Below are 26,612 nucleotides of genomic sequence, written 5' to 3'. Positions count from 1 at the left end.
TCTCGTCACCCTTTGGTCTCTGCTGTCCATGGCATTCTCTCTGCCCTTGGCCATGCCACCTGCTCAGTTGTCTTTCTGTGGGTCCCAAGTCATGTAGGCATCCCAGGGAATGAACTGGCTGACCATTTGGCTAGAGGGGCAGATACTTAACCTCCATTCCCTTTCATGGTTCCAGGTGCAGATATGCAGATACTAATCAAATCTCTCTTTACTCAAAAGTGGAAAGACGTCTGGTGCACTACTGCTCTCAGTAATAAACTCCTTGCAATCAAGAAGACTATTACAGTCTTCTGCTCCTCTCAGAAGGCTTCCACTGTCTTATGCCACCTACACATGAGCCATACTCGGCACATCCATTGTTTTCGCTTGTGTAACGAGCCACCCCCACAATGTGGTTGTGGAGCCAGACATAATGATATCCCATATGTTTGTGGAATGTCCCCGTCTTTTGGCCCTTCATACTAAGTACAGCATTCCAGATTCCTCGTCTTTAATATTAGCAGATGATTCACGGATGGTTGAGCTGGTCCTCAGTTTCCTTCGTGAAAGTAGTTTTTATTTTCCGTTGTAAGGTTTTGTTTTCCTCCTGGAGCAGGGGCAGAGTGATTGTAGTTGTATCCCCTATTCGTGTTTTCTGGGTCTGGGACCCATGACCCCATGTGAACACTGCTCTTCTATCCTGTTTTTTCTGGTTTTTAGATTTGGCCTACTCTTTCATGTCTTCTGCTGCATTTGTTTTTAGCTTCCTTGCTTAATACTGTGACCCCTCTGATTGGATCCACCCACTTTTTGCAGGTATCTTTATATTACGCATGTAACTTCCGAATCGCAGGACTGATGACCTCAGTCCCATAATCCCACCCTTAATCAATAAATCAGTCAGTCACAAATTAAACAAAGGTCACAAACTCAATCTTTATCAAGAATTGGAAATTTTTATTCAGATTGGAAAACATGGGCGGAACACACTAAATGAAAAAGCTGAGACAACGGCAGTGAGCTTCCTCAAGAGTTTTGCAGATATATTAGTTGATGCACTATAACTCTTTCCACTTTGTAATTCCTGATTGACCTTAATAAAAGATAATTCCCAAAGCAACATACCGAAACAGTAAAAATTAGATTATTTTGATACTAAGTCTGTAATTTTTTTTGTTTATTTTATTTGTCTCTTTACTCTCTTGTATTTGCAATAGTAACACTTTTAGCAAGTACTGTAAAAAATGAAGCAATTTTTTAATTATTATATGTATCTATCGTCTGCAATATAAGTTAGTAATGAATAAACTATGAGGCAAGGCACTATATCTTTTGATTTTTGGTTTGTTTGTATTAAAGGTTTGTGTTCTGTGAGACAAGTTAAGTTAAAATGTATGTTTATGATGAACTGCAAGGTTCTGTGAACTGGAACAGGTTGTAAATAACACTATTACTGTTTAAAATGTATAGCCTTAGTGCCATATTGCACTAACAAGTGCCTGTTACACGTTTTGTAGCAAAGAGAAACCACAACAGAGAACTGGCTGCATCTAGATAGCAAAAATGCAACAAAGTATCATTGTTACATGTGAAAATGAGAGCTCAAACTCTCGATACGCACTGTGGGATGACAAAAAAAAGTGAATGATGCAGATAATTGTTTTATTTGAACTTTTATTGTCATAAATAGTTGCAGTCCCTGGAAAAAGTCCAACACGGTCGACATAAGGTTCTGTCAAGCATTACCTAATGCTCCCCTGAAACCCTCACTAACATATGAACTTTTCAATTTATGTGGGTCCCATCTCGTTAGTTTTCTACTGTTGAGGTTTACACTTACTAACTAACACTCATTATTCCATATTCACTGGACAAACAAATAGTGAACAGGAAATACAGAGTCACACTGTCTAAGAGTAGTCCGGGTCTGAGGTGGTAGTTGTCATCACAAGATGGCCAGTGTAATATGTGGATCATACAGAGCACCAATGAGAACTGCCATTCCTGGTGGAGCACCGACTTATGTCAGGCAAATTGGCCACAGGATCCCACCAAGGGATGAAGTGATCACCTTGAGGGCATGGCTTCTTTCTGATATTTATGTGGTGGCCATTCGCAGTTTGCAGCACTGTCAGCAGTCGCAGCACTATCAGCAGAGCAGGTGGCAAGTACGGATCGATTTCTGGCAGTTTGTTATATCATCATCTCATGTCTTAGTCAGTTACATCAACCCTCCATCACTGAAGGCAGCACGTAGGGTTGGAGGTGTCCCCTAGGGTGCTGACTGTGATGAGGGGGTGATGGAGCAGCAGTTGGCATGGGAGCTGGGAGGGCACCCAGTGGGGCCAAGTCTGGGACAAGCTGTGTCTCTGTGTTGACATTCCCAGGACTGCCAGGAGTAGTCAGAGCTGTGCAAGGAGCGGTCACGGGATGAGGCCACCTCTGCTGGAAGTGAAACAGAGCCAAGTCCCACTCCATGACTCATGGGGCACTGAGGGCTGGCTGAAGAGGTGGGAGAGGGTTAGGTGGCAAGGTGTGCAGGACTGGGGGTGCTGACTGGCAATCTGGGGCATAGCTAGTTCTGGTGGCGCTGCCAAAGATGGCTCCCTGCAGAGACCTCATACATTCAGTGACTGTGAATGCTGTGGACTGTAGCATTAGCCCAGGATGGCCAGGTCCCAACAATCATGCCCATACTGGGGTACTCAGCTGGAACCAGTGATGGACCCGAGGCAAGAGGCGGCTGGTGGAGATAGCAGTGTAGGGCGAGTCCATGGCGCCCACCTATTTAGTAACTCAGCAGACCTTGTCTGTGGAAGCATAATTCACCATGGTCAACATCTTCTCTTTGAAAGTCCACACCATCCTTTCTGCCTCTCCATAGGATTTGGGTGGAATGGGGCGGTTGGCAGCCATGGGATCACTTGGATCCCGCAGAAACAGATAAACTGGGGGCCATTATCCGAAATGATGGCCAATGGAAGATCGTCGATAACAAGGATATGAGGCAAAGTCCAAATAATATTTGCCACCGTAGCAGAGAGGAGTGGGTGGATATAAGGAAATTTGCTGGATGAGCTGACTGCAGTGAGCCACATCCAATGCAAATAGGGACTGACAAAGTCAGTGTGAAGGATCTCCAGGAGTTCTGTCTGGAGCCAGGGTGAAAAAACCTTGGGGGAAACTGACTGATGGTGGGCACACGTGGTACAGGACTGAACTATCAAACTGATATAAATCCTGTTGTCTGACTGGTAGGCGTGCTGACAGGTCATCTGCTTCATATGCAGAACACAACAGTGAGCAGCAGGCAGGAGATTGAGGACCTTGGGGTGCAGAGCTTGTGGGATAATGACCTAAGGCCAGTCTTAGGGCAATCTCCAATGCCAAACATGCAAAATACACTGGACGATCGAATGGACTGTGGGGTCCACTCAAGTCTATGCTCTGACCACTGACGCATCAATGGGGAACTCCTGAAGGGCCAATGATGAGCCAGTCTAGTTAAAAAATGATGAGTTCATGAGACCATCAAACGGGATCCAAGCCAGCCGGCAGACAGGACCGTGTTGGTGTTTACATGGCGATCGGATGGTTTGTAGCAGATGTCATATGTATATGTCGACTGAAACAATGCTCAACGCTGAAGCCTTTGTGCTGTTTTATCCAGGAGTATGGTCCAAAGACCAGACAATGCATGTAACAGCTTGCAGTCTGTGATCAATAGAAAATTCACCCTGTACAGATAGATATGGAATGTCTTCGCTGCACACACAATAGCTAACAACTATTTCTCTGTTTGCGAGTAGTTGTACTGAGCTTGGGTGAGAGTTTTGGGTGTTCAGATTGGGATCTCAGTGGGAGAGCACTGCGCCGACTCCATGCTGTGAGACATCAGTGGTGAGGAAAGGGACTTTCCCGGCAAATACAGGATGAGGCACGTTGCTGATTGCGGAGACTACTTTAGTGTGAGAAATGCTGCCTCACAATGCAGGTGACCACACAAAGTCAACCCCCTTCTTTGCAGGGAGTTAAGGGGGGGTGGGGGTGGTTGAGCTTGGTGACATGGGGGATAAAACAACCGTAATAGCTAATTTTCACCAGAAAGGACTGTAGTTCTTTCACAGAGTGGGGGTGTGGCATGTTGTCAATGGCCTGTAAGTGGTCTCTAGTCAGGCGGATGCCTTGTTTGCAGAGGAGGAAACCAAGGTGCTCCACTGAGGGCTGGAAAACTGTACATGTATTGATGTTACGTTTCAGGCGCTCAGCCAATAAGTGTGAAAACAAGGAGTGATTATTCTGGAGGTGTCTGGCCGTAGGTGTCCCTGTCACAATGATGTCATCTAAATAATTGCCACATGAGGGATTCCCTGAATCAGTTGTTCCAAGAAACATTGAAAAACAGCTGGGGCACTAGTGATTCCAAATGGAAGCTGGTTATACTGTTACAAGCCAATGGGCATATTAAGCACCAGCAGGTCGCAGAAAATTGGATATGATGGCAGTCATCAGATCGGTCTTCATGTAACAGTCTCTATTCTGTAGCCTGGAGAACAGGTCCTCTGGCTGTGGAGTTGGTAAAGAATCTACAATCAACTGATCGTTCACAGCCTTAGAGAGCCATCCATTTATTTTTTTTTTCTTTTTTTTTCCAATAATGAGAGGAGAAGCCCACTGACTGGGAGAAACTTGGGGGACGATATCGAATGTGACCAACCTGTCCAGTTCCACCTTCACAGTCTCCTGGAGGATGTGAGGCAATGAGTGCTTTCATACAAAGTGCGGGGCTGGGTGCTCTCATGCAAAGTGCAGGCCTGAACCTTGCTTCAAGTGAAGGTGTACCTCAGCAGATGCCACCTGAGCCAGACCTGGAGAAAATAATTCTGAAAAGGGGTCATAAAGGGGCCTTGAAACAGAATATGAGGGATACCAAACACGCACCTTCAGAAATGGAAAACCCAAATTTCTTGAAGGCATCCAACCCAAAAATGTTTTCCACTGTGACAGAAGAAACCACCAAAAATGAAAGCACATTGGACACGTTTTTATATGAGACTTTTGTCAAAAACGCACCTTGCACCGGAATTTCATGACTGCTTTAGACCATGTGTACAGTGGAGGAGATCCTAGCATCACACAGGTAGAAATGTTGATCAGAGGAGAAGATGTGCCAGTATCCACTAGGAAAAGTCCAGTCCAACCCATCATGTACAGTGTGAGTAGGTACTTGGTGGGTTTTTCTGATGTCAGGTTAAGCACAGTGTTAGTGGTATGAATGGTGTCAGTCGGAAAAGAAGACAGTATGTGCATGGCTTCGACATCACTAAGCCACTGTGCAGGCATGGCGCAGCACATGGAAGTAGTTGACGATGAATGCCACAGACAAAACAGATAGCCAACCAGCATGGGCAGGGCAGGCTCAAAGAAACACTGAGGGCATAATGGAAGATGACACTGATCCATAATGGAAGACGACACTGACCCATGTGCTTGTCAGACAAGGAGACACAGCCTCCAGAGGGGGGGGGGGGGGGGGGGGGGAACCTGTGACTGGGAAATCTGATGTGTTGTTGTCCAACGTGGAATGACTGTGGGGAACACATTGATTACTCGTAATGCCAGACCATACTTTCCTGATGCGTGTAGTGCTGACCCGCCGATCATGGCCACTGTGGCAAAACAAGACTCCCCTCTACAGTCTGGGTACTGTGAGAGTTCAAAAGCCATAGCAGTTTTAAGAATTTCATCCAAATAAGGGTCTGCATGGTACATAGCTTGTGCATGCACTTCCCTATCTGGTGCAAATTGAAGGAGGGGATCCCTAATCATAGAATCAGCATACGAACAATAAAAAACATCTTCAGACCAGTTGAAAGCATGACAGCAACAACTAAGGTCATGAAGCTCAGTGACCAAATCCTTATTCAATTCCAGCAGCAGCAACCTCCACTGCTGATAGAATTGCAACCTAGCACATGCCACTAGAAACTGGCTTCTGCAGTGGTCTGACAACAGAGTGCAAATATCGAGAAATGACAAAGTATCGAGATGCTCTGTAAGAGACAACTTGTGGAGCAAAGCTATCACATCTTGAGATGACCATGACACGAAAAAGAAGTTTGCTTCAAATCGGTGTCGGTTACCTAGTATATTGTGAAAGGATGGTTGAGGTGCTGTAAATATTTGTCCCACTGGTCAGAAGAAGGAAGTAGAGAAACAGCTGGGGCGGGGGGGGGGGGGGGGGTAGTAAGCATCTCCCACAGGGAGATGCTTGATAAGAAATAATAAGACACAGGTAAACAAGAACAAGGATTTATAAGGACCACAGTAAGGAGATTTAATAACCTAGGAAAACTCTTCTCAGTTAAAAAAAATACAGCTTTTCAGACACTAACAAGTGTATGCCTGGAACACACTGTGAATGAATGTAGTAGGATGTGAAGACTATGCCACTGATAATCCCTAACACTGGAGATTGAGCATTTGATGTAATTGGCTGTCAGGTACATCTTGGGATATCGCTGGAGAGTCGTAGGTCTTGCTGCAGTGTCTTCCGATCGGGCTCTGACTGACGGACTGTGAAGAGCCAATGCATGAATCAGCCCAGAGCTCTGGTGGAATGAACCGCCAATGTGTTAGCTTGCACTGCCCTATGTAACCAGGGCACGGAGGAATTCGTGCTGATCCAGTTCAGGCAATGCTTTGTACATGTGCAAACCCATGATGCTTCAGGGTTTGCGGTGTTGGCGATAGCTTTAGGCGAATTGTGGACCACAGCAACAACAGACTGCTGATGCTCTTGCTCCATTAACTGCCAGTCCAACTAACACTGGTCCTGTTAGGCCAGCCGCTACTGCAGCAGTTGTGGGTCCAAGATGGCAGAGTAATCGTAGCACAGCAGGCCCAAAAAGTCTCATTGCCTGTTGCCCCTGTTGTGGTTTACATTTACTAAATCTCTTTGTTTTGTATTAGCTGGATAAACTAATGGTGAACAAGAATCACACAGTCCAAGAGTACTCTTGACCCGAAGTAGTAGTTGTTATCAGAAGGCAGTCAGTGTAATATGCAGGTCATACAGAGCCCCAACAAGAACTACAGTTGCCAGTAGAGTGCTTGTTATATCAGGCAGCTTGGCCATGGGATCCTACCAGGTGACATGGCGATTGTCTTAATGGCATAGCTTCCTTCCACCATTTGTCCTCTGGCAGCCACTCACAGTGCCATCAGAGTTGCGGATGGCAACATTGGATTGATTTTGGACAGTTGTGATAACTCCAACTTGCTGTCAGAGTGCATTGCATCATCTACCTCTTTGCAGTTTCTTCAGTTTTAATGTGCAGTTTATAACCAGTAAATTTTAGTCAGCTCACACCTGTCTCTGAAGATGTCTTTTGGTATAAAATCTGTTTTACCTTTGTGTACTCAAACTGAAACCTTTTTGTGTCTCTAGGTCTCTTCCATGTATACAACCTTTCATGATTCTTACACTTAATGTTTGTAATGATTAAATTATCCACTGTGCAAAATTCTACATGTTAGCTTCCCTGTCATTCATTTCCTCCCAATCCATGCCATCCTACAATTTTTCCTTCTCTTCCTTCCTACTTTCTACTCCTACTCCTGCATTACTACCTATTTTTCCTGCCAAGGCACTTCACTAATTCTTGCTATATGTTATTTAGACCTATCCATTTCCCTTCTTGAATTTTCTAGCCCACCTGCCCAATTATAGGATCTAATATTCCAAATGCTCCCGAGTGTAGTCTCTGCCCAGAGATCTGAAGGGGGGGTGGGGGCGGGGGGGGGGGAGGGCTATTTTACCTCTGGAATATTTTATCTGTGAGGATGCCATTATGATTAAGCCACACAGCAGAGGTGCATGCCCTCAGAAAAAATTACAGCTGTCATTCCCCCCTTTTTTTTAGCTGTTTGCAGTACTAAAATAGCTGGGTCATATCAGCAACTATTAAAAGGCTGCTGCCCCTCATCAGGAATCACTGACAACAACAGACCTGTCTGGCCTTTCCACAGACACCCCTCCATTCTGTTGTGGTTGTTATTGTGGTACAGTTTTCTGTATTGCTGAGGTATGCAAGTCATGAAGTCCATGGTTCTTTGTGGTGTGTGTTTGGGGTGATACTTATTTTAACTAAAAATTGAATTATTGTAGCACATATTTAAAATAAAAACTGTGTGCAGTGTTGGGCTTCCTCCATGAAATGTTGATAATGACCGTTGGGAATCGGTTAGAAATGAAGTGTGAGAAAAAGGAGGGGTCATTGGAAGGAATTATGATCATATGTTGCTCATTTCAGGCTTTAATGGTGTTCTGTTACAGACAAAATGGCAATTTTCAAGTTAGCTACCAATTGAATTTAGTGCCCTTTCATATTTCTTGCTGCAGGATAACACTAGCTAAGCATTTTGGCAGATTCTTTTAGTAGTACCCACTTTCAGCTCTGTTTTTTTTCTTTCTTTTTTTTTAAAGTTGGTAGACATCAGTTGAGCCCCAGTCATTTATATTATAATCAGGAAGAGAGCTGCGAAGACACACACACACACACACACACACACACACACACACACACAAAAAAAAAACTATAAACAGCCTGTGGAAGCATGTTTTATTGCTACAGATTTAGATGGACTGTACTGGTCCACAGTGAATTTTTTGCAGAAACCAAAGTAGACGATCTTTATAGATTTCTATGCTCTGAACATGAATATTACGATTAAAATTGCCTCCTAGCTCAGACGTACTTTAAGTTGGGATTTCACATATATTGCTACTGTATTCCATTGGACATCCAACTTACCCATAGTCCACCATCCTGTGTACCACTGTTCCATGACAGAAATGTCACTGTGATACTGCTCACCATGCTCATCACTGAATGCACCACAGTTCTCTGTGAAGACATCAAGGTGGAAGTAAAGGAAGTGCATCTTCAGGGTTATGTTGCAGCTAATGACCTTATAAACATGAATGAGTTTGTCCAAAAGGTCCCTGTAGTTTTGAGCAGTCCTGTATCCGAAGAACAGTGTTGTCACATTATGAAAACAATGCAACACATGCAGCTGATCAGGTGTTAGAGTGGACTTGAAGTGTGTGCTCCCAACAGCTGGTGTATCAGTGGACCAATGAATATCCCCCATGTAATCTTCTCTGTGTTAAAGTCATGCAAACATCTTACATAATTATTGAAATGCTGCTTCTTTCCTGTACAAAGCTTTAACAAATGCTATAATGAGTCCCAACTTACGTGTGCAATGGTGGGGGAACAACTTTGTTTGAATTCTCCAGAGGTTCTTCTCTGTCGGCCATGATTTTCCCTCGTCCTCATGACAGGTGGCTCTCTCACAACATGAGGTCTGAGTGACATGCATTTTCTTTCCAACCTTTCCTCTGTAAGGAATGAACCAACTCATTCAAAACCTAGATTGGTTTTTGCTACTTTTTTACGTATCTATCAGCATGTGCTTGGAATTTCAGGTCCCAGAGGCAGGTGCTGTACAATATTCTCCTTTTTGTCATTTTACTGTTGTTTCCAGTGATTTCCTTAATGACAAAAATAATGTAGTTTTGTGTTCTAATCATTTATTTGTTTCAGTTACACTTGGGTTTTTTGATGATATAATTATTCCACCAGCATCGTTACAGCATCCGTCAAGGTTTGACGAAACAGAACAAGCCTGGGTTTGGATATATGACACTGATGGTGACACACATGATTTGTTTATGGATCCAGGTAATATTGGTATCACAGCATGAAGCATTTTTTTGTAGAAGACAGTACCTTTTTTATGTTTATGTTTATTAATTGCTTTTATTGGCAAGTGACATGAAGCCTTATCCACATAATTTTTTATGTGTATGAATATTGGAACATTGTTTGTAATGACCATAGGTAAAGAGTCCTTGCTTAGCTTGTCTAATTTCAGGCCAAAGGATTACTGGAAATTTGTCTGTTATTTTCAAACATAACAGGCTCACTTCCCTCAACAGAAAAAGCCCATGCTCCCTCGTACTCATTCCCTCCTCATTGTGATTTTAACTTGGAATGGTTTGTTTATTGTTTATTCCACGGGTCACATGCATAACATTTCATTGTGGCATATTTCATTGGGGTGTTGCCTTCCTAGAAGTAATTGCCTGTGTCATTGTAGCTACTTCTGCAAGACTACCATTTTCAGTTTCCTAATTTTTCAGCCAGTCTATCCAAAACAGTATGTTAGTAGTTAATCTAATTCTTGTTCAGCGCAGTATCCCAGTCCAGTTTCCATTCTTGTTTTCAAACAAACTACTGACACTTGTCAGTTCAATTACTTCTATAATATACACTGTTAGTGTCATTATATTATGTGTATTTAGCATAATAATCCATGCTTTTACACACATGGAACTGTGCTCCTTCAGTCCCAATGAAAAGACTATTGTTTTGCTTACTATATTCCATTAGAAACTCTTTAGATGTTGCGAAGTCCAACTATTTTACAGTGTACTATCTGTTAGAGGCATAAGTCGATTTTAATCTGTGTAACTCCGTGTTCATGTGTTGTAAACATAGTCAGAAGTTTTCAGCATGCTTGTTTGAGACAATTAGAAACACTTTAGATATGCTTAAGTGTCAGGGTCATCTGTAGAAACCATCATCAAAAATGGGCCAAGTTTTAAAAAATTCTGGAAAGTTGCAGGTCCAATATAATACTTGATAGAGCGTGTTTGCTAAAACTAAATACTCAATACCTGTAAAGTTCAGGAAGTAATCTATATGTGTATCAGAAGGTACTTCAATTGGAAGCCATATGTTTTTTGCCGTAGATAAGAAATGTAAGACTGAAATTTGTAGTTGTAACCTTCTGTTTGCAGCCTGACATTTTCCCCAGAAGTAACTGTAAATTTAAGACCTAACCTCCGTGTAAAGTCACAGTAGTTGCAAAATACTGTAATTACTCAGGAAGTAAGTGAGGAAATTGTAATTGGTAGGTGAGACAAAATTCTGTAAAATAGTTCTAAAAGCTTCTCATTCTTAATGGAAATTCATTAGCGGTTGGTGAGAAGCGAACATAAATTGCCTAGCAGTTTAAGGGAGTTAAGGTTGGAGTAACAACTATCACCAAGCTATAAAGAACCCCTTCAAGAAGTAGAACACTACAGCCAGCTAAATTGTCACACCTGAAAAAGAGGCAGAAATATTTGCTTTGTATAGGAAGTTACAGAGCAACTGCAGCAAGATGAATAGTTGATCAAGCACTTGTCGAAATGTATATTTAATACAGTTACTGAAAATTACAGAAATGCACCACTGTGTTAAGAAGTGTCTGATATAAAAGCATCGATATAAAGCAAAGTGCAGAAGGCAGAGAGCAGTATTAACAGATCCACACTTTGCAGTACATAAAACCTTCAGTTCAGTGGTTACTACAGCTGTCCTACCAGAGAAGTTACATGAAATATTTTAGTAATTTGTAACAACTGGTGGTAGCACAAAATGTAGGGCCCAGGCACAGCATAATTAAAGCCAAAATAGCACACTGTCTTTTAAAATGTTTATTCATAATGAAAGGGTAACAATTTTCATTTCAATGTCATACCATGTATTTGGTATCCAGCAGGATTTCTGTTAACGCTAGGTACAACAAAACCCAAAATTTATTATTTACAATTTACCCTAAAAACTACTAATGTAAATAATCAACTGGATTCTGTACTGAATCAGTGCCCCTTCACAATTAGCACATGGCAACATGTAATATTTAGTCCAACTTGTGACTGAATGAGGATTTAGGTGTTATAGGGCTATAAATGTACCTGCTGTGTGTGAACCACCTGTCAGTTAAGGTTGCTACATCTTGATCATCCTGCCAGTATTTGTAAAATTGTTTAAAAATGTTTAACATTGTAGGACCTTCCTGTTAACAAAATGTTAAGGTGACTCTAGAAAACATGCCTTTGTGTATGAATGGTAACCTTTTCTATTCAGGAGGTATTTCAACTTCATTTTTGATTTGTGTTGTGGCTACAAAATCAACGTGCCTTCTGTATCAAGTGTTGGCTTTCTGCTCTTTTATTAAGCACTAAACTCTAGTAGATATGACAGTTTGGTGGAGATACCAGCTGCTTTGGAACTTCAGCTAAACTTTTGAAGCAGTTGGGGTACAAAAAAATCAATCATTAAAGAAGGCAGGAATCTGAACCCAAACTGTACATTTCCGTTTTGTTCGATCTGTGTAGAGACAGAGACAAGTGGATATGAAAATAATGGTGAGCCAGTTTCCACAGCAGGCGTCAATCTTCTTTTGAAAATGATAGTTCAGAGAATTTGTTGTCACTTCAGACAGATGTTAGGATGATACTGTGTATTTTGCCAACATTTCCTTTTATTTGAAGTACAACTAGATTACTACCAAGAGCTGTTGATAAACTTTCTTCGTTGAACAAACAGTTTCCATCCATGGACCATTATCTGTTTCATAAAAGCATTTACAGGATACTAGACAATATAAAATCAGTAGGGTAATGAAATCCATAAATTCATCACTGTTGTCACATAATAATATAAATAACATGAATGAGTGCACTGTCAACATCTACATCTACACGTACATCTACATGGATATTCTGCAAATCATATTTAAGTGACTGACAGAGGGTTAATCAAACCACCTTCAAATAATTCTCTATTGTTCCAATTTCGTACAGCGCGCAGAGAAAATGAACACCTATATCTTTCCGTGCGAGCTCCGATTTCCCATATTTTTTTATCATGATTGTTTCTCCCTATGTAGGTCAGTGTCAAAAAAGTATTTTCGCATTCGGAGGAGAAAATTGGTGATTGAAATTTTGTGAAAAGATTCTGCCACAACGAAAAACGCCTTTGTTTTAATGATGTACGCCCCACACCTTGTGTCATGTCAGTGACACTCTCTCCCCTTCTTTGAACGTGCTGCCCTTCTTTGAACTTTCTCAATGTACTCCATGAATACTATCTGGTAAGGATCCCACACCGTTCAATAGTATTCTAAAAGAGGACGGACAAGTGCAGTGTAGGCAGTCTGTTTAGTAGATCTGTTACATTTTCTAAATGTCCTTTCAGTAAAAACAGTCTTGGATTAGCCTTCCCCCACAACATTTTCTGTGTGTTCCTTCCAGTTTAAAGTGTTCATAATTGTAATTCCTAGGTGTTTAGTTGAATGTACGGCCTTTAGATTTGACTGATTTAACGTGTAACCAAAGTTTAATGGATTCGTTTTAGCTTTGGATGACCTCACACTTTTTGTTATTTAGATTCAATTGCCAATTGTTGCGCCATATGGATATCTTTTCTAAATTGTTTTGCAATTTGTTTTGATCTTTTGATGACTTTACCAGTCGATAAATGACAGCATCATCTGCAAACAATGTAACACAGCTGCTCAGATTGTCTCCTAAATCGTTTATCTAGATAAGGAACAGCAAAGGGCCTATAACACTACCTTGGGGAATGCCAGAAATCACATCTGTTTTACTTGATGACTCTCTGTCAATTACTACAAACTGTGATGTCCCTGACAGGAAATCACAAATCCAGTCACATGACTGAGACGAGCAATTTCACCACAAGCCACTTGTGTGGTACAGTGTCAAAAGCCGTCTGGAAATCTAGAAGTATGGAATCAATTTGAAATCCCTTGTCAACACTTCATGTGAGTGAAGAGCTAGTTGTGTTTCACAATAACGATGTTTTCTAAGTCCGTATTGACTGAGTGTCAATAGACCATTCTCTTCAAGGTAATTGATAATTTTCGAACACAATGTAAGTTCCACAATCCTGCTTCATATTGACGTTAATGATATGGACCTGTGGATTATTACTACTACCTTTCTTAAGTATTGGGGTGATCTGTGCAACTTTTCAGTCTTTGGGTACGGATCTTTCGTCGAGTGAACGGTTGTATATGATTGTTAAGTATGCAGATAATGCATCAGCATACTCTGAAAGGAACCCAACTGGCATACAGTCTCTCTCAGAAGACTGGCTTTTGTTAAGTGATTTAAGTTGCTTCAGTACTCCGAGGATATCTACTTCTACGTTACTCGTGTTGGGAACTGTTCTTGATTCGAATTCTGGAATATTTACTTCATCTTCTTTGGTGAAGGAATTTCGGAAGGCTGTGTTTAGTAACTCTGCTTTGGCAACACTGTCATCTATAGTATTTCCATTGCTATAGTGCAGAGAAGGCATTGATTGCATCTTGCCACTAGCATACTTCACATGCGACGAGAATCTGTTTGGACTTTTTGCCAGGTTTTGAGACAAAGTTTCACAATCATGGAAGACTGCCGGAATGTGGCATTCCTTGTTACACAAATAGTAAGAGAAGAGAGACAGGAGTGTCTGATGGCTCTGAAAGTCAAATCCAGATGACAAGAGTGGACAGAGATTGTTCAAGAATAGGTGTATGAATTTCAGCACCCATCTGTACCACAAAGCAGACTCAACATGTGATTAGCTTCCTAGCTTTTACTGCAAACGTGAAACAGTAGCCAAGTCACCCAGCGGCTTGTGCACCGAAAGCTCTATTACAAATTCGATTGTCATGGAGAACTGATATTTAGAGAACAGCAAACAATGTGTAGGGTTCCAGAATGAATTTTCACACTCTAGTGATGTGTAAGCTGTTTGAAAACTTCATAGGAGATTAAAATTTTGTCATACTGGGACTCAAACCTAGGCTGTGAGTAGATCATTTCTCTGGAATATCCTTTCTTCTAGGAGTGCAAGTCTTGCAAGGTATGCAAAATTTCTGTGAAGTTTGGGAAACGGGGGAGAGGCTTGTGAGTTATATCGTGATAGACTGGTCGGTAAGACCATTGTGCATGAACGGCAAGGTTTAAGTCTGGTGCCCAGTTTTAATATGCTAGGATGTTTGAGCACATAGGGTTTCAGTCAAGCCTGGAGGTGTGCTCAGATATCCTAACGATTAGTAATATCTCCTTGCTTCCAGTTCTTTTAATTGCAAGTAGTTTATATATTATGTTATCTTACCATCACCCCCACCCCCTAGATTCCCTTTCTGCTTTGTACCAGTTTCTATAGTAGAGTCAACGAAAGATGATCTGTGACAGCTAGCAGCACTGTTGCCAGCTTTTAGCTGTGAAATGCAAATAGCTTCTGGCAAAAAACAGTAGTTGTCTATAGAGCTGTGACAACACTAAGGCATTGCATGATGGGATGAAGTATGTGTGTGAAGCAGCCACACCGAACCCACTGCTACTGTCAGGGATCTTCTTTTGCTGACTCTCCTATAACTGGTTCTCATTTCTCTTGCTCTTTATCTTTACTTCTTACACTGTTCTAGTCTCATATCTTTTCTTACCAGTGAACTGTGTTTGACCTCTGATGCCCCAACTTGCATGATGGTCTCCCCATGTCCTCACTACAAATGTCTCCCTCTCAACCTGGGTTTTGTATGACCTGCCACCCCTTTACAATCTTCTCCAACCTACCCCTCTTTTTCTCTATGAGGAAGGAACTAAAAGCTCTGAAAATATAGTTGCATATTTTTTTTACCCTACATTTAAATGTATCTATCACTGCTTCTTGGACCCCCCAGGGGCTCAGCATTCATTTGCTGAGTACGGGCTTGGCGACCCCGGGGTCCTGAGCTGGGGACTGGTCAGCGCCACCAGTCTCCTGTCACCGTAAACCCCGGACATGCTTCAGCGACCACCGCATGGCGCAGCGGTGGAATGTTGTATGCTGCGGGGAATGGTAATCTTGGCTTGACCGCCTGGATTGCGAGGAAGGTAAACCTCTATAAAAACCCCTCAATCTTATGGTGTGCTGCGCGCCTATAAGATGCATGGCTGTTGGGGTGGAACAGTCGCAAGCGGGCAACCTCTGGGGCACCTGCCGCACCCCAGTTGTATAAGGCTTACTCAGGCACGCGGGGCTCTGTCTGAGCGGACCTTTAGTTCCCTAGCTGCTCGTGGGACCACAATGGACCCTTCGACCTCTACGTTTCCCCCTACCAGTGGATTGGGTGGGCCACTGGTAGGAAAACACACCCAATCGAAAAAGCGACTTCGTGCTGCGAGTCCTCCAGCGCCTGGTGTTACTAGAGATTTATCAGACTGTCGTAACAGAGCACATGCTGATATCCAGAATGTGTTTTTGATTGTCAAACGGAAGGAAGGTAGCTTTGAGAGAGTTTCTCCCTTTTACATCCACAAGGGTCTTGAGGGAATTGCAGGAACACTGAAATCTGTGAAGCGTCTGCGCAATGGGACTCTGTTAGTTGAAACTTCTAGTTCCCGTCAAGTCACTTCTCTTAGGAAAGCAACCTGTCTCGGAGAGTACGCTATCGAGACCGAGCTCCACTCCACTTTGAACTATAGTAAGGGTGTTGTGACATGTAGGGACTTGGTGGATATCCCCAAGGACGAGTTGAAATCTGAGTGGGCTGACGAAGGTATTGTCGACGTGCAGCATATTATGAAACGAGTCGATGGGGACCTAGTCAAATCCGACTCGTTTATTCTCACTTTCAATCGCCCGAGACTCCCAGAGCATGTTAAAGCGGGTTTCTTACGTTTGCCAGTACGGCCATATTTCCCCAACCCAATGCGCTGTTTTAAATGTCAGCGCTTTGGGCATACTACGTTGGGGTGCAATGGGATAGCCACTTGCGGTAAATGTGGTCAGCCTGCCCATGAAGGAGCCGATTGTTCATCGCCTGTGAAGTGCGTGAATTGCTCTGGGAGTCACCCTGTCTGGAGCCGGGTCTGCCCCATCTATCTCGAGGAACGGAAGATACAGGAGATCAAAACATCTAAGCGCATCCCCTATGGTGAGGCCAAGAAGCTCTTTAAGGCCATGCAGCCTCCTGTGTTTACAACATCTTTCGCTTCCACTCTGCAGAAACCGGTACAGTTGGCCACTGTTGCTACACAAACGGAGGTTGCTAGTGTCAGCACTAATACCTGCATTTGCCAGTGCACTTGTGCTGCTGCGGTTGTTTTGCAACCTGCAGCTCTCCCCACAACATCGGACAAGGCCGTGGTTGCTGACATTGGGGTACTTCCTGCACCTCCCCATATGGCACCTTCTGCCCAGGCGAGTAAAGCTCCAACTGTTGACAAGGTTCTGCATTCTAAGCCCCCCAAGACGAAGACGCCAAAGGTGAAGGTTTTGCCACCTGAGGAGACTAGTCACGGTCAGTCCGATGATGATGCCATCGTACTATCTGACATCTCCCTTGGGTCGCCATCGGAGCTGATGGACATTGATGTCGACCGGGGGCGATCTTCTCGCTCCAGCCCCAGGAATAAATCTCCGGCCAGTACGGGCTCTCCTCCAAAGCACAGGGGCAGGGTGAAAATTCAGCCACCCTGATCACTGGCTCCCATATTACAGTGGAACCTGAATGGGTTCAGGACGCATGTGGCCGAATTACAACTCCTTGTACGAGAGCGCCCCTTGTGCTTATGTCTCCAAGAGACACATTTCCGGGCCACTGATGCTCCTTCTTTACGGGGCTATACCGTGTATCGAAAAGATGATCTGATGGGGGAAAGGGCAAAGGGTGGTGTTGCGGTTTTTGTCCATGACATGCACCACTCATCTGAGCTCCCTCTCGTTACGGACTTGCAAGCAGTTGCAGTTGACCTTCTTGTGGGGCAGAGGCTCACAATCTGTTCCGTTTACTTACCGCCTCAGGACGCCATAGACTCTGAGGCTCTCACAGACCTTATTACCCAACTCCCCCGCCCATTTCTCCTTCTGGGGGACTTCAATGCTCATAATGTCTTATGGGGCTCTACGACTACTTGCCCCAGGGGTCGCATTCTGGAAAGCCTCATGGCATCCGAAGAACTGTGCATCCTCAACTCTGGTGCTCCCACTCATTTCTGTACTGCTTCTGGGTCGTCGTCAGCTATTGACCTTTCCTTTTGCTCTCCAGCACTCGCGGATTCTGCTCTGTGGGAGGTTGCCGCTGACCTCCATTCTAGTGACCACTTCCCCCTTTGGATTCGCCTCCTGGATGAGACTGTAGCATTACCAGTGCCACCCAGGTGGAACCTCTGCAGAGCTGACTGGACACTTTTCAGCGATTTAGCTGTTTTGGAACACCGTGCCAGCGTCCACGAATGGGTCGACCATGTTACAGCCGTGATCTCCCATGCTGCTGAATTGTCGATCCCACGGTCCTCAAGTCATCCCAAGAGGCGCCTTGTCCCTTGGTGGACCACTGAGTGCCGCTCAGCCATCCGAGCCCGCCGTGCAGCTCTGCGCCGCTTCAAGTGCCGTCCCTCAGCTGACAATCTTGCGGCCTTTCGGGTGGCAAGGGCCAAGGCGCGGCGAGTGATTAAAGAGAGCAAACGACGGTCATGGCAATCGTTCTTGAACTCCATCTCCCGCTCCACTAGTTCAACAAAAGTGTGGGAAGCCATCAGGAGGATCTCCGGGAAACGCAGCCAACTACCTGTCACAGCATTGCTGCATCAGGGTAGTCTACTCACGGCGCCGAGAGACATTGCCCAGACACTGGCCACGTATTTTGCCGAATCTACTGCCACTATGAACTGTGATCCAGATTTCTGCCGCTACCGCACTGCTATCGAGAGGGATCACTTGGACTTCCGGTCTCCAAATTCTGAACCCTACAACTGCCCCTTCACAATGTGGGAACTGGATTCGGCGCTGTCTGTGGCTCATGATACTGCGCCAGGTGCTGATCAAATCCTGTACAGCATGCTGCAGCACTTGTTGCTGCCATCCAAGGAAGTACTCCTGAATTGTTTTAATATGATATGGTCATCCGGCACGTTCCCTGACTCGTGGAGGGAGGCGATTTTGGTTCCCCTCCTCAAACCGGGAAAGGACCGAATGCATCCCAGTAGTTATCGGAGTATTGCTTTGACGAGCTGTGTCGGGAAGACATTGGAACGCATGGTCAACCGTCGCCTGGTTTGGCTGCTCGAGACCAGGCAGCTCCTTAGCCACTCTCAGTGTGGCTTTCGGAGATGTCGTTCAACTATAGACAACTTGACCCTGCTTGAGGCGGTCATCCAGCAGGCCTTCTTACGTAACCAGCATTGTCTAGGTGTATTCTTTGACATTAATAAGGCGTATGACACTACTTGGCGCCGCCTTATCCTCAATCAACTCCATCAGTGGGGCTTTCGTGGCCATCTCCCCATCTTCATTCGGTCCTTTCTTTCCCGCCGCCTCTTTCGATATCGGGTTGGTAATGTGCTATCTGATTTGTACGTGCAGGAGAATGGTGTTCCTCAGGGAAGCGTGTTAAGTGTCACCCTCTTTGCCGTCGCCATTAACAGTATCACGTCCACAATCCGGAGTCCTGCCCAGTGCTCCTTGTTTGTGGACGATTTTGCTGTTTTCTGTTCTTCCTCCAGTCTTGTCACTGCTAGTCGGCAGCTGCAGCTTACGATAAAGCGATTAGAGGCATGGACTGCGAAGACGGGTTTTACCTTTTCTGCAGACAAATGTGTGTGTGTTCATTTTAATCGTTCTCGACGTGCTTTTACCTCCCCTGAATTGCGTCTGAGGGGCACCATTCTTCCTTTTAGAGACACTGTGAGGTTCCTGGGCCTCACTTTTGATTCCAAGTTGTCGTGGTTGCCGCACCTTAAAGACCTCAAGGTGCGGGCCCTGAAGGCGCTGAATATTTTGAAGTGTTTGAGCCATCGGTCCTGGGGAGCAGATCGGGCGCGTCTACTGCAGTTTTATAGGGCTTTCGTCCGGTCGCGTCTTGACTATGGATGCACTGTGTATGGGTCAGCGAGGCCTTCGTATCTGAAGATTCTTGACGCAGTACACCATGAGGGTATCAGGCTGGCCACTGGTGCCTTCCGTACCAGTCCCATCCCCAGCCTGTGTGCTGAGGCAGGGGAACCGCCGCTCGCCATCCGGCGGAAACTCCTCATGGTGCGACGGGTGTGTCAATTCCTTGCCTGTCCTCCCTCCCCTGCATACCCTACTGTTGCCCGACCCCCTATGGAACGTCTCTTTTCCAGTCGTCCAAGGGCAACGAGACCATTTGGGATTCGTGCCAAGCATTTGCTTGAGTCCCTTGGTGTGGAGCGTGTGGCACCCCAACTCCAGGGTTTTACCCGCCTGCCTCCCTGGTTGCTCCAGAGGCCCAGCGTCCTTTTAGACTTGTCAGAGTACCGGAGGAGCTGCACTCCTGCGTTTGTTTTTACCTCCTTATTTTACGATATTTTAAACCAGCATCCTGACCATGTACCAGTATTTACGGATGGCTCTAAACAGGGGGACTCTGTAGGTTGTGCTGTGGTTTTCCCTGATCGAGTCATCAAATTACGGCTTCCTACAGCGTTTACCATCTTTGATGCCGAATTGTTTGCGATCTTGCGGGCATTGGAGCAGATGAGATGTGTTCCCAGTCTTAAGTTTCTCATCTGTTCTGACTCTCTGAGTGCCCTTCAGACCATGCAACACTTGTACCCAGCGGATACGGTCGTCCAGAACATCCATGATGCCCTACTCCACCTGCAACGGCAGGGGAAGGAGGTTTCTTTCTGCTGGGTGCCGGGGCACGTGGGTATTAGGGGAAACGAACTGGCGGATGTGGCTGCCAAAGATGCATGTTCCCTCCCTCACGTTGTTGAATGTGCCGTCCCCCTCCATGCTGTTACCTCCCTTTTGCGTTCTCGTGTTATGCGTCAATGGGAAGAGGAGTGGCTGGCAGTCGGTGAAAATAAGCTGCGTTTGGTCAAGGCCACCACGCGGCCATGGCGTACGTCCAACCAGTCATGCAGGCGGGATGAGGTTCTCCTCACCCGCCTCCGCATCGGGCACAGTCCCTTAACGCACGGTTTTTTACTCCGGCGGGAGGACCCACCAATCTGTAGTGCTTGTGGCGTCCAGATAACTGTCCGCCACATTTTACTTGACTGTCCTTTATTCTCTGACCAGAGGGCGGTGGTTTCCTTGCCACCGGATTTGCCCTCTATTTTGCAAGACGACGCAACGACTGTGGTTAAGGTCTTACGGTTTTGTGTCCTGTCAAATTTGTTGCCTCGGATTTTAGGGAGAGGATTTTAATGTGCTGCTGGGTGACTGGTTCACCCAGGTTTTAGGTAAGAGGTCCGCCAGTCACGATTACCTACTTGTTTCCCTTCAATTTCTGTTCTCTTTTCCTTGTGTTTCCTTTCCTTTTTAGTGCGTTTCTTCTCCTCTTGTTTTGCCTCTGTATGTGAGGATTTGTAACTGCGTCAGGTCTGTGTCTTTTAGCCGTTCTCCTAGTTCGCTGTCCGTCTTCGTCTCTTCTCCGCATGTGTTCCTGTTTCTATGCGTTTGGGCGCTGATGACCACGCTGTTTAGCGCCCGAAAACCTCAACCCACACACACACACACACACACGCTTCTTGGTAATACACAATCGGGACTAATCACTGACCGGTCATTGTGTCGTTTTAGGCTATATCTGTTTTGAACACCAAACCAGTTGATACAGTGAAGACTTAAATGGACAGTGTTTGCTTATATTTAAACTTCCTCTCTGAGATGCCGTGATTTATGTATAAAATTGTGCCAGTTGAAGATGTCTGTTGCATGTGGGCATGAAATGCTAGTAAATAGTTTTGTACTGAGTCCCATCTTGGTGGTCCAGTGTTCCATTCCCAGACTAAGAATCCAAAGGTCACAGTTTCAATTCCCGACCAGTCCTAGGACTTTTATGTGTCACTTATCACTTGTTTCATGTCTGGCAACATTGTTAATTTGAAATATGCCACGATGCACTTAGATCCAGAGTCTATGTCAAAGTGTAGGACCCTCTGTAAGAGTTGTGAAATCATGTTGATGGCCGGTGGGAGGCAGTGACATACCAAGTACGCCAAATAAAGTGCTGTGGTGTTCAAACCAATTTTGGATTAATTACAACATTTACATTGACCTTGGTCTGTCAGACAGAAAATTTTAACAGAAATGAAACAGACTGCTATTGGTTGCAGAATCTTCTGTTACCATACAGAACCATCCCATCCAACTGATGGGGCACTCCAGCTTGATGCACCTGAGAGTGTCTAATAACAAGTTCAGAATAATTTAGTTTATAGCTTGAAGGCAAAGAACATGACTTCTAGATAACTACACTGACAATTCTGCTCTTGTTTAATAAGAGACTTGAAAATTAATAAGTCTTTGAAAAAAGTTGAATATCACAAATCGAATGCATTTATAAAGCAGAAAATTGAGATGAGAAGATTATTTAATAATATCATCACAAAAATAAAACCAAAATCAACAGGAGTTTAATTTTGAAATGCAAAATTTTTGGGGCTCCTTCTCTATTTTTACACTACACAATTGAAAAGTCTGGTCAATATGAATAAAAGAACATATATCTGTTTCTCAAAGTGCAGATAATGTGATTGTATGCTGCAATCATAAAAAAAAACATTTTGACAGACTTACGCTTAAGACTGTTGTAATCTAGATACGAAAAAGATTGTTATCTTTTTGTGGATAGTGTGTACAAACCTCACAATGGCAATGTAACCTCTCTCTTGCTTCTTCCTTCTTTTTTTTCTTATATTTCAGTTAATGTAAATGCAGTGTCAGTGTATATGTAAGAATATATAGCCTACAGTTGCAGGTTAACTTTATCGTTTGCCTAGGTTTCAATGTTAGTAATAATGTCTTCTTCAGAACATAAAATATTATTTAAGTGTTTGCCTAAAACAGGCCATGTCCTAAGTCAACTTTATAAAACAGGTGCATGACCATAAGGCTTTGTCACTTCTATTAAACAAGCTTGTTTAATAGAAGTGACAAAGCCTTATGGTCATGCACCTGTTTTATAAAGTTGACTTAGGACATGGCCTGTTTTAGGCAAACATTTAAATAATATTTTATGTTCTGAAGAAGACATTATTACTAACATTGAAACCTAGGTAAACGATAAAGTTAACCTGCAACTGTAGGCTGTATATTCTTATACAAACAATATCAGTTGCTGTCGCTGCATAAAAATGTTAAAAATTATGAGTGTCAATGTACTAATCTTAGCCTTTCCCTTGAATATAGTCCAGACTGTCAGGTTTCTGGCTACATGCAATGCTCACCACCTTTTAACTGATAATTATTATTGACATCACTGATACCAGGGGCATAATTATGTGATAGTTGGAACTGAAATTAAAACTGTACCTTTAAGGTACTGTGCCACTGTAAAATCAAGCTTGTTTCGTTTCTAATTTTTTTCTCTCTTTCTGTATGATGAGAATTTGTTTAAGAAACAGCTATGTGAGTGCAATGAGGAGTGTAAGTTTACAGGGTTATGACAGAAATAACTCCATTAATTATTGCTTTGTCTTGCTTGGAATTGCAAAACTCAGTTACAATCTGTAAATTTCCTGAAGGCTGGGAAACAATTACTTTCATTAAATATTGTGATCTATATGCAATTATATGATTAAATTTTAACATTTAAACAATAGGTAGAAATGTGGAGCAACCTTAAATATTCAGGCTTAATATTTAATGACTGTGAAAAAGTAATACATTACAACAGTTGGACACGTAAAAGATTTTAGAGGTCTTTTTGTTATATTTGCCTAAATTTAAACTGAAATGTCATTTGGACTATCAGTGATCATCCTAGAAATCTCCAAAAATTACGGACTCAGTATCAAATTCGAAAGGTGGCAGGGGTAAAATACAGGGAGCGAAAGGCTATTTACAATTTGTACAGAAACCAGATGGCAGTTATAAGAGTTGAGGGACATGAAAGGGAAGCAGTGGTTGGGAAGAGAGTGAGACAGGGTTGTAGCCTCACCCCAATGTTGTTCAATCTGTATATGGAGCAAGCAGTGAAGGAAACAAAAGAAAAATTTGGAGTAGGTATTAAAATCCATGGAGAAGAATTAAAAACTTTGAGGTTCGCCGATGACATTGTAATTCTGTCAGAGACAGCAAAGGACCTGGAAGAGCAGTTGAACAGAATGGACAGTGTCTTGAAAGGAGGATATAAGATGAACATCAACAGAAGCAAAACGAGGATAATGGAATGTAGTCGAATTAAGTCGGGTGATGCTGAGGGAATTAGATTAGGAAATGAGACACTTAAAGTAGTAAATGAGTTTTGCTATTTGGGGAGCAAAATAACTGATGATGGTCGAAGTAGAGAAGATATAAAATGTAGACTGGCAATGACAAGGAAAGCATTTCTGAAGAAGAGAAATTTGTTAACTTTGAGTATAGATTTAAGTGTCAGGAAGTTGTTTCTGAAAGTATTTGTATGGAGTGTAGCCATGTATGGAAGTGAAACATGGACGATAAATAGTTTGGACAGGAAGAGAATAGAAGCTTACGAAATGTGGTGTTACAGAAGAATGCTGAAGATTAGGTGGGTAGATCACATAACTAATGAGGAGGTATTGAATAGAATTGGGGAGAAGAAGAGTTCGTGGCACAACTTGACGAGAAGAAGGGGCCAGTTGGTAGGACATGTTCTGAGGCATCAAGGGATCACAAATTTAGCATTGGAGGGCAGCGTGGAGGGTACAAATCATAGAGGGGGACCAGGAGATGAATACGCTAAGCAGATTCAGAAGGATGTAGGTTGCAGTAGGTACTGGGAGATGAAGAAACTTGCACAGGATAGGGTAGCATGGAGAGCTGTATCAAACCAGTCTCAGGATTGAAGACCACAACAACAACAACAACAACAACAACAATATTCATCACATTTTATTAATTTTACATGTCAGTCCCTTCCTATCCTCACTTGCATACTTGTGGATGAGGTGTTTGCTTTACCCTAAATCTATTGAAGGTAATTGTGTGGGTTCCATATTTGGTTGAAATTGTTCAGAGCGTTCCATTAGAACGATACTAGACACACAATGGTCCACTTCATACAAGGAAAGTAACAAAATGCTTTCCTTCAGTGACAACAAACAGAGAACAAATCTGAAATGACTAAGGTCATATAAAGTGTGGGATACCATTTGGGACTGTTCTGAGTCTATTGATTTTGTTGATATACACTGTCTGACCAAAGAAATGAAGCACACAGAAAGGGGGGGGGGCAGGTTTAGTGAGTAAATGATGTTATTTTGTTACAAAATCAAGTCAGATTTACAAAGAATTTGGTAGTATGAGCCCACTTATCACAATGATGTTCAGGCCTGGATGCATGTACTAATTCAATTGAGAAGGATGTCATAAAGCTGTTGTAACATCCCCTGAGGCAGGCTGGGCCACAACTGTTGTAACCATTCCTTTATATCCTGGATACTGGCACTGGGACAGAGTTGAAACCCAAGCTGGTTTCACACCTGTTCTGTCAGAGACAGATCTGGGCAACCTGTTGGCCAAGGAAGTGGCTCAACATCATGCGGACAGTTGGTAGAGGCATGTGACATGTGTGGACGAACATTTTGATGTTAAGAAATGTCACCACAGTCCTGTCACATGAGAAGTAACAGATGAGGACGTAGGATGTCTGTGGCATACCTGTGCCATTAGAGTTCCTTCAATCCCTACTTGCCATGACTTGAAGTCATATCCGATGGCTTCTGACACCATAATGCCATGAGTAACATTGCTGAGCCCATCCAAAACATTGGAAGGATGGGACATCTCCTCAGGTTTCTGCCACACTCACCGTAATGGTCATCCAGGGTAGTGCAGAACTGCAATACAATGCCATTCATCATCAGTCTTTGTTTCCTGGTCATGACGCCACTCCAAACACAGGTGTTTTTGTTGTGGTGTTAACAGCAGTGTGCGCATGGGACAGTAATTCCCTAGTCCAGTTTTTGCTAGTGTCATACAAATACTACAGGATGGCACAGAATGTCGCAGGGAGTCCATTACTTGTTATTGGGTTGCAGATGTAGATGTGAAGGGCTTACGGTGTGCTTGGTGCACAATGCAGCGGTCCCCCTTTGTGGTGGCTAGAGATGGTTGACTGCCACCTTGACAATGAGTATGTCTGCCCTCAAGTTCTTCTATCTTGTCCAGCACTGAGCCACTGTCACATTTGAATACTCCACATTTCAAGATATTGCATGATTTGACTAGTTGGCCAAATGGAGACCCACAGTGAGGATCCTTTCACACTCTGTCTATTAATAATAATGCTGACTCCCAGGCATCTTCACGTCCTTTACAGTGATTGCTCATTGTCTGATGTGAATAATCTTTCTAATAGAGTAGTCCGTAACTTCAACAGGTGCCAAAATTTTATTGTCTCACATTGGTCAAACCATCAGTGAACTTGACCATTTCAAATTCTAAAGACCAAGGGCAGATGAAAACTTTTGTGGAAGTATCGTGCAGAAACAAAGCTACTATCTTCATTATATGAATAGTTTCCCCAGTCTGTGGTACTGATACGTGAAGATTTGCTTACTTTGCTTGCTCTTACTCTTATCATCTCCTGTTGTATCATACTTTGAGACATCCCTGTGCACTCCCAAGAACATTCTTAGCCCGTAAAAGGTCAGTCAGTCAGGTCTGCAGTGTCTGTTCTTGAAATTCACATAGATCATTGGTAGGGGTCTTGAAATCCTAACTTGGCCGCCTCTGTACTTACATGCCATAATGGGATTTGTTGTTGACAGTACTGACTCACTTTCAGAAAATGGCAAC

At 43.5% G+C, this 26,612-nt stretch overlaps 1 protein-coding gene across 2 annotated transcripts in view; it reads left to right on the top strand.

Annotated features, from left to right (window-relative positions):
* LOC124790159 (DNA-directed RNA polymerase III subunit RPC8) overlaps positions 1-26,612 on the top strand; it is a 56,198-nt gene that overhangs the window by 11,547 nt on the left and 18,039 nt on the right. For both annotated transcript variants that reach the window (XR_007016237.1, XM_047257755.1), the window contains exon 3: positions 9,591-9,728. Coding sequence is in view for 1 of the 2 variants with exons in the window: in XM_047257755.1 (XP_047113711.1) it covers positions 9,591-9,728 (138 nt within the window). In the remaining variant the exon portion in view is untranslated. The remainder of the gene's footprint in view (positions 1-9,590; positions 9,729-26,612) is intronic.

This window comes from Schistocerca piceifrons, chromosome 3 (genome assembly GCF_021461385.2).
Source record: "Schistocerca piceifrons isolate TAMUIC-IGC-003096 chromosome 3, iqSchPice1.1, whole genome shotgun sequence".
NCBI classification, from domain to species: Eukaryota; Metazoa; Arthropoda; class Insecta; order Orthoptera; family Acrididae; genus Schistocerca; species Schistocerca piceifrons.
This window is presented reverse-complemented; position numbering and strand designations above follow the sequence as displayed.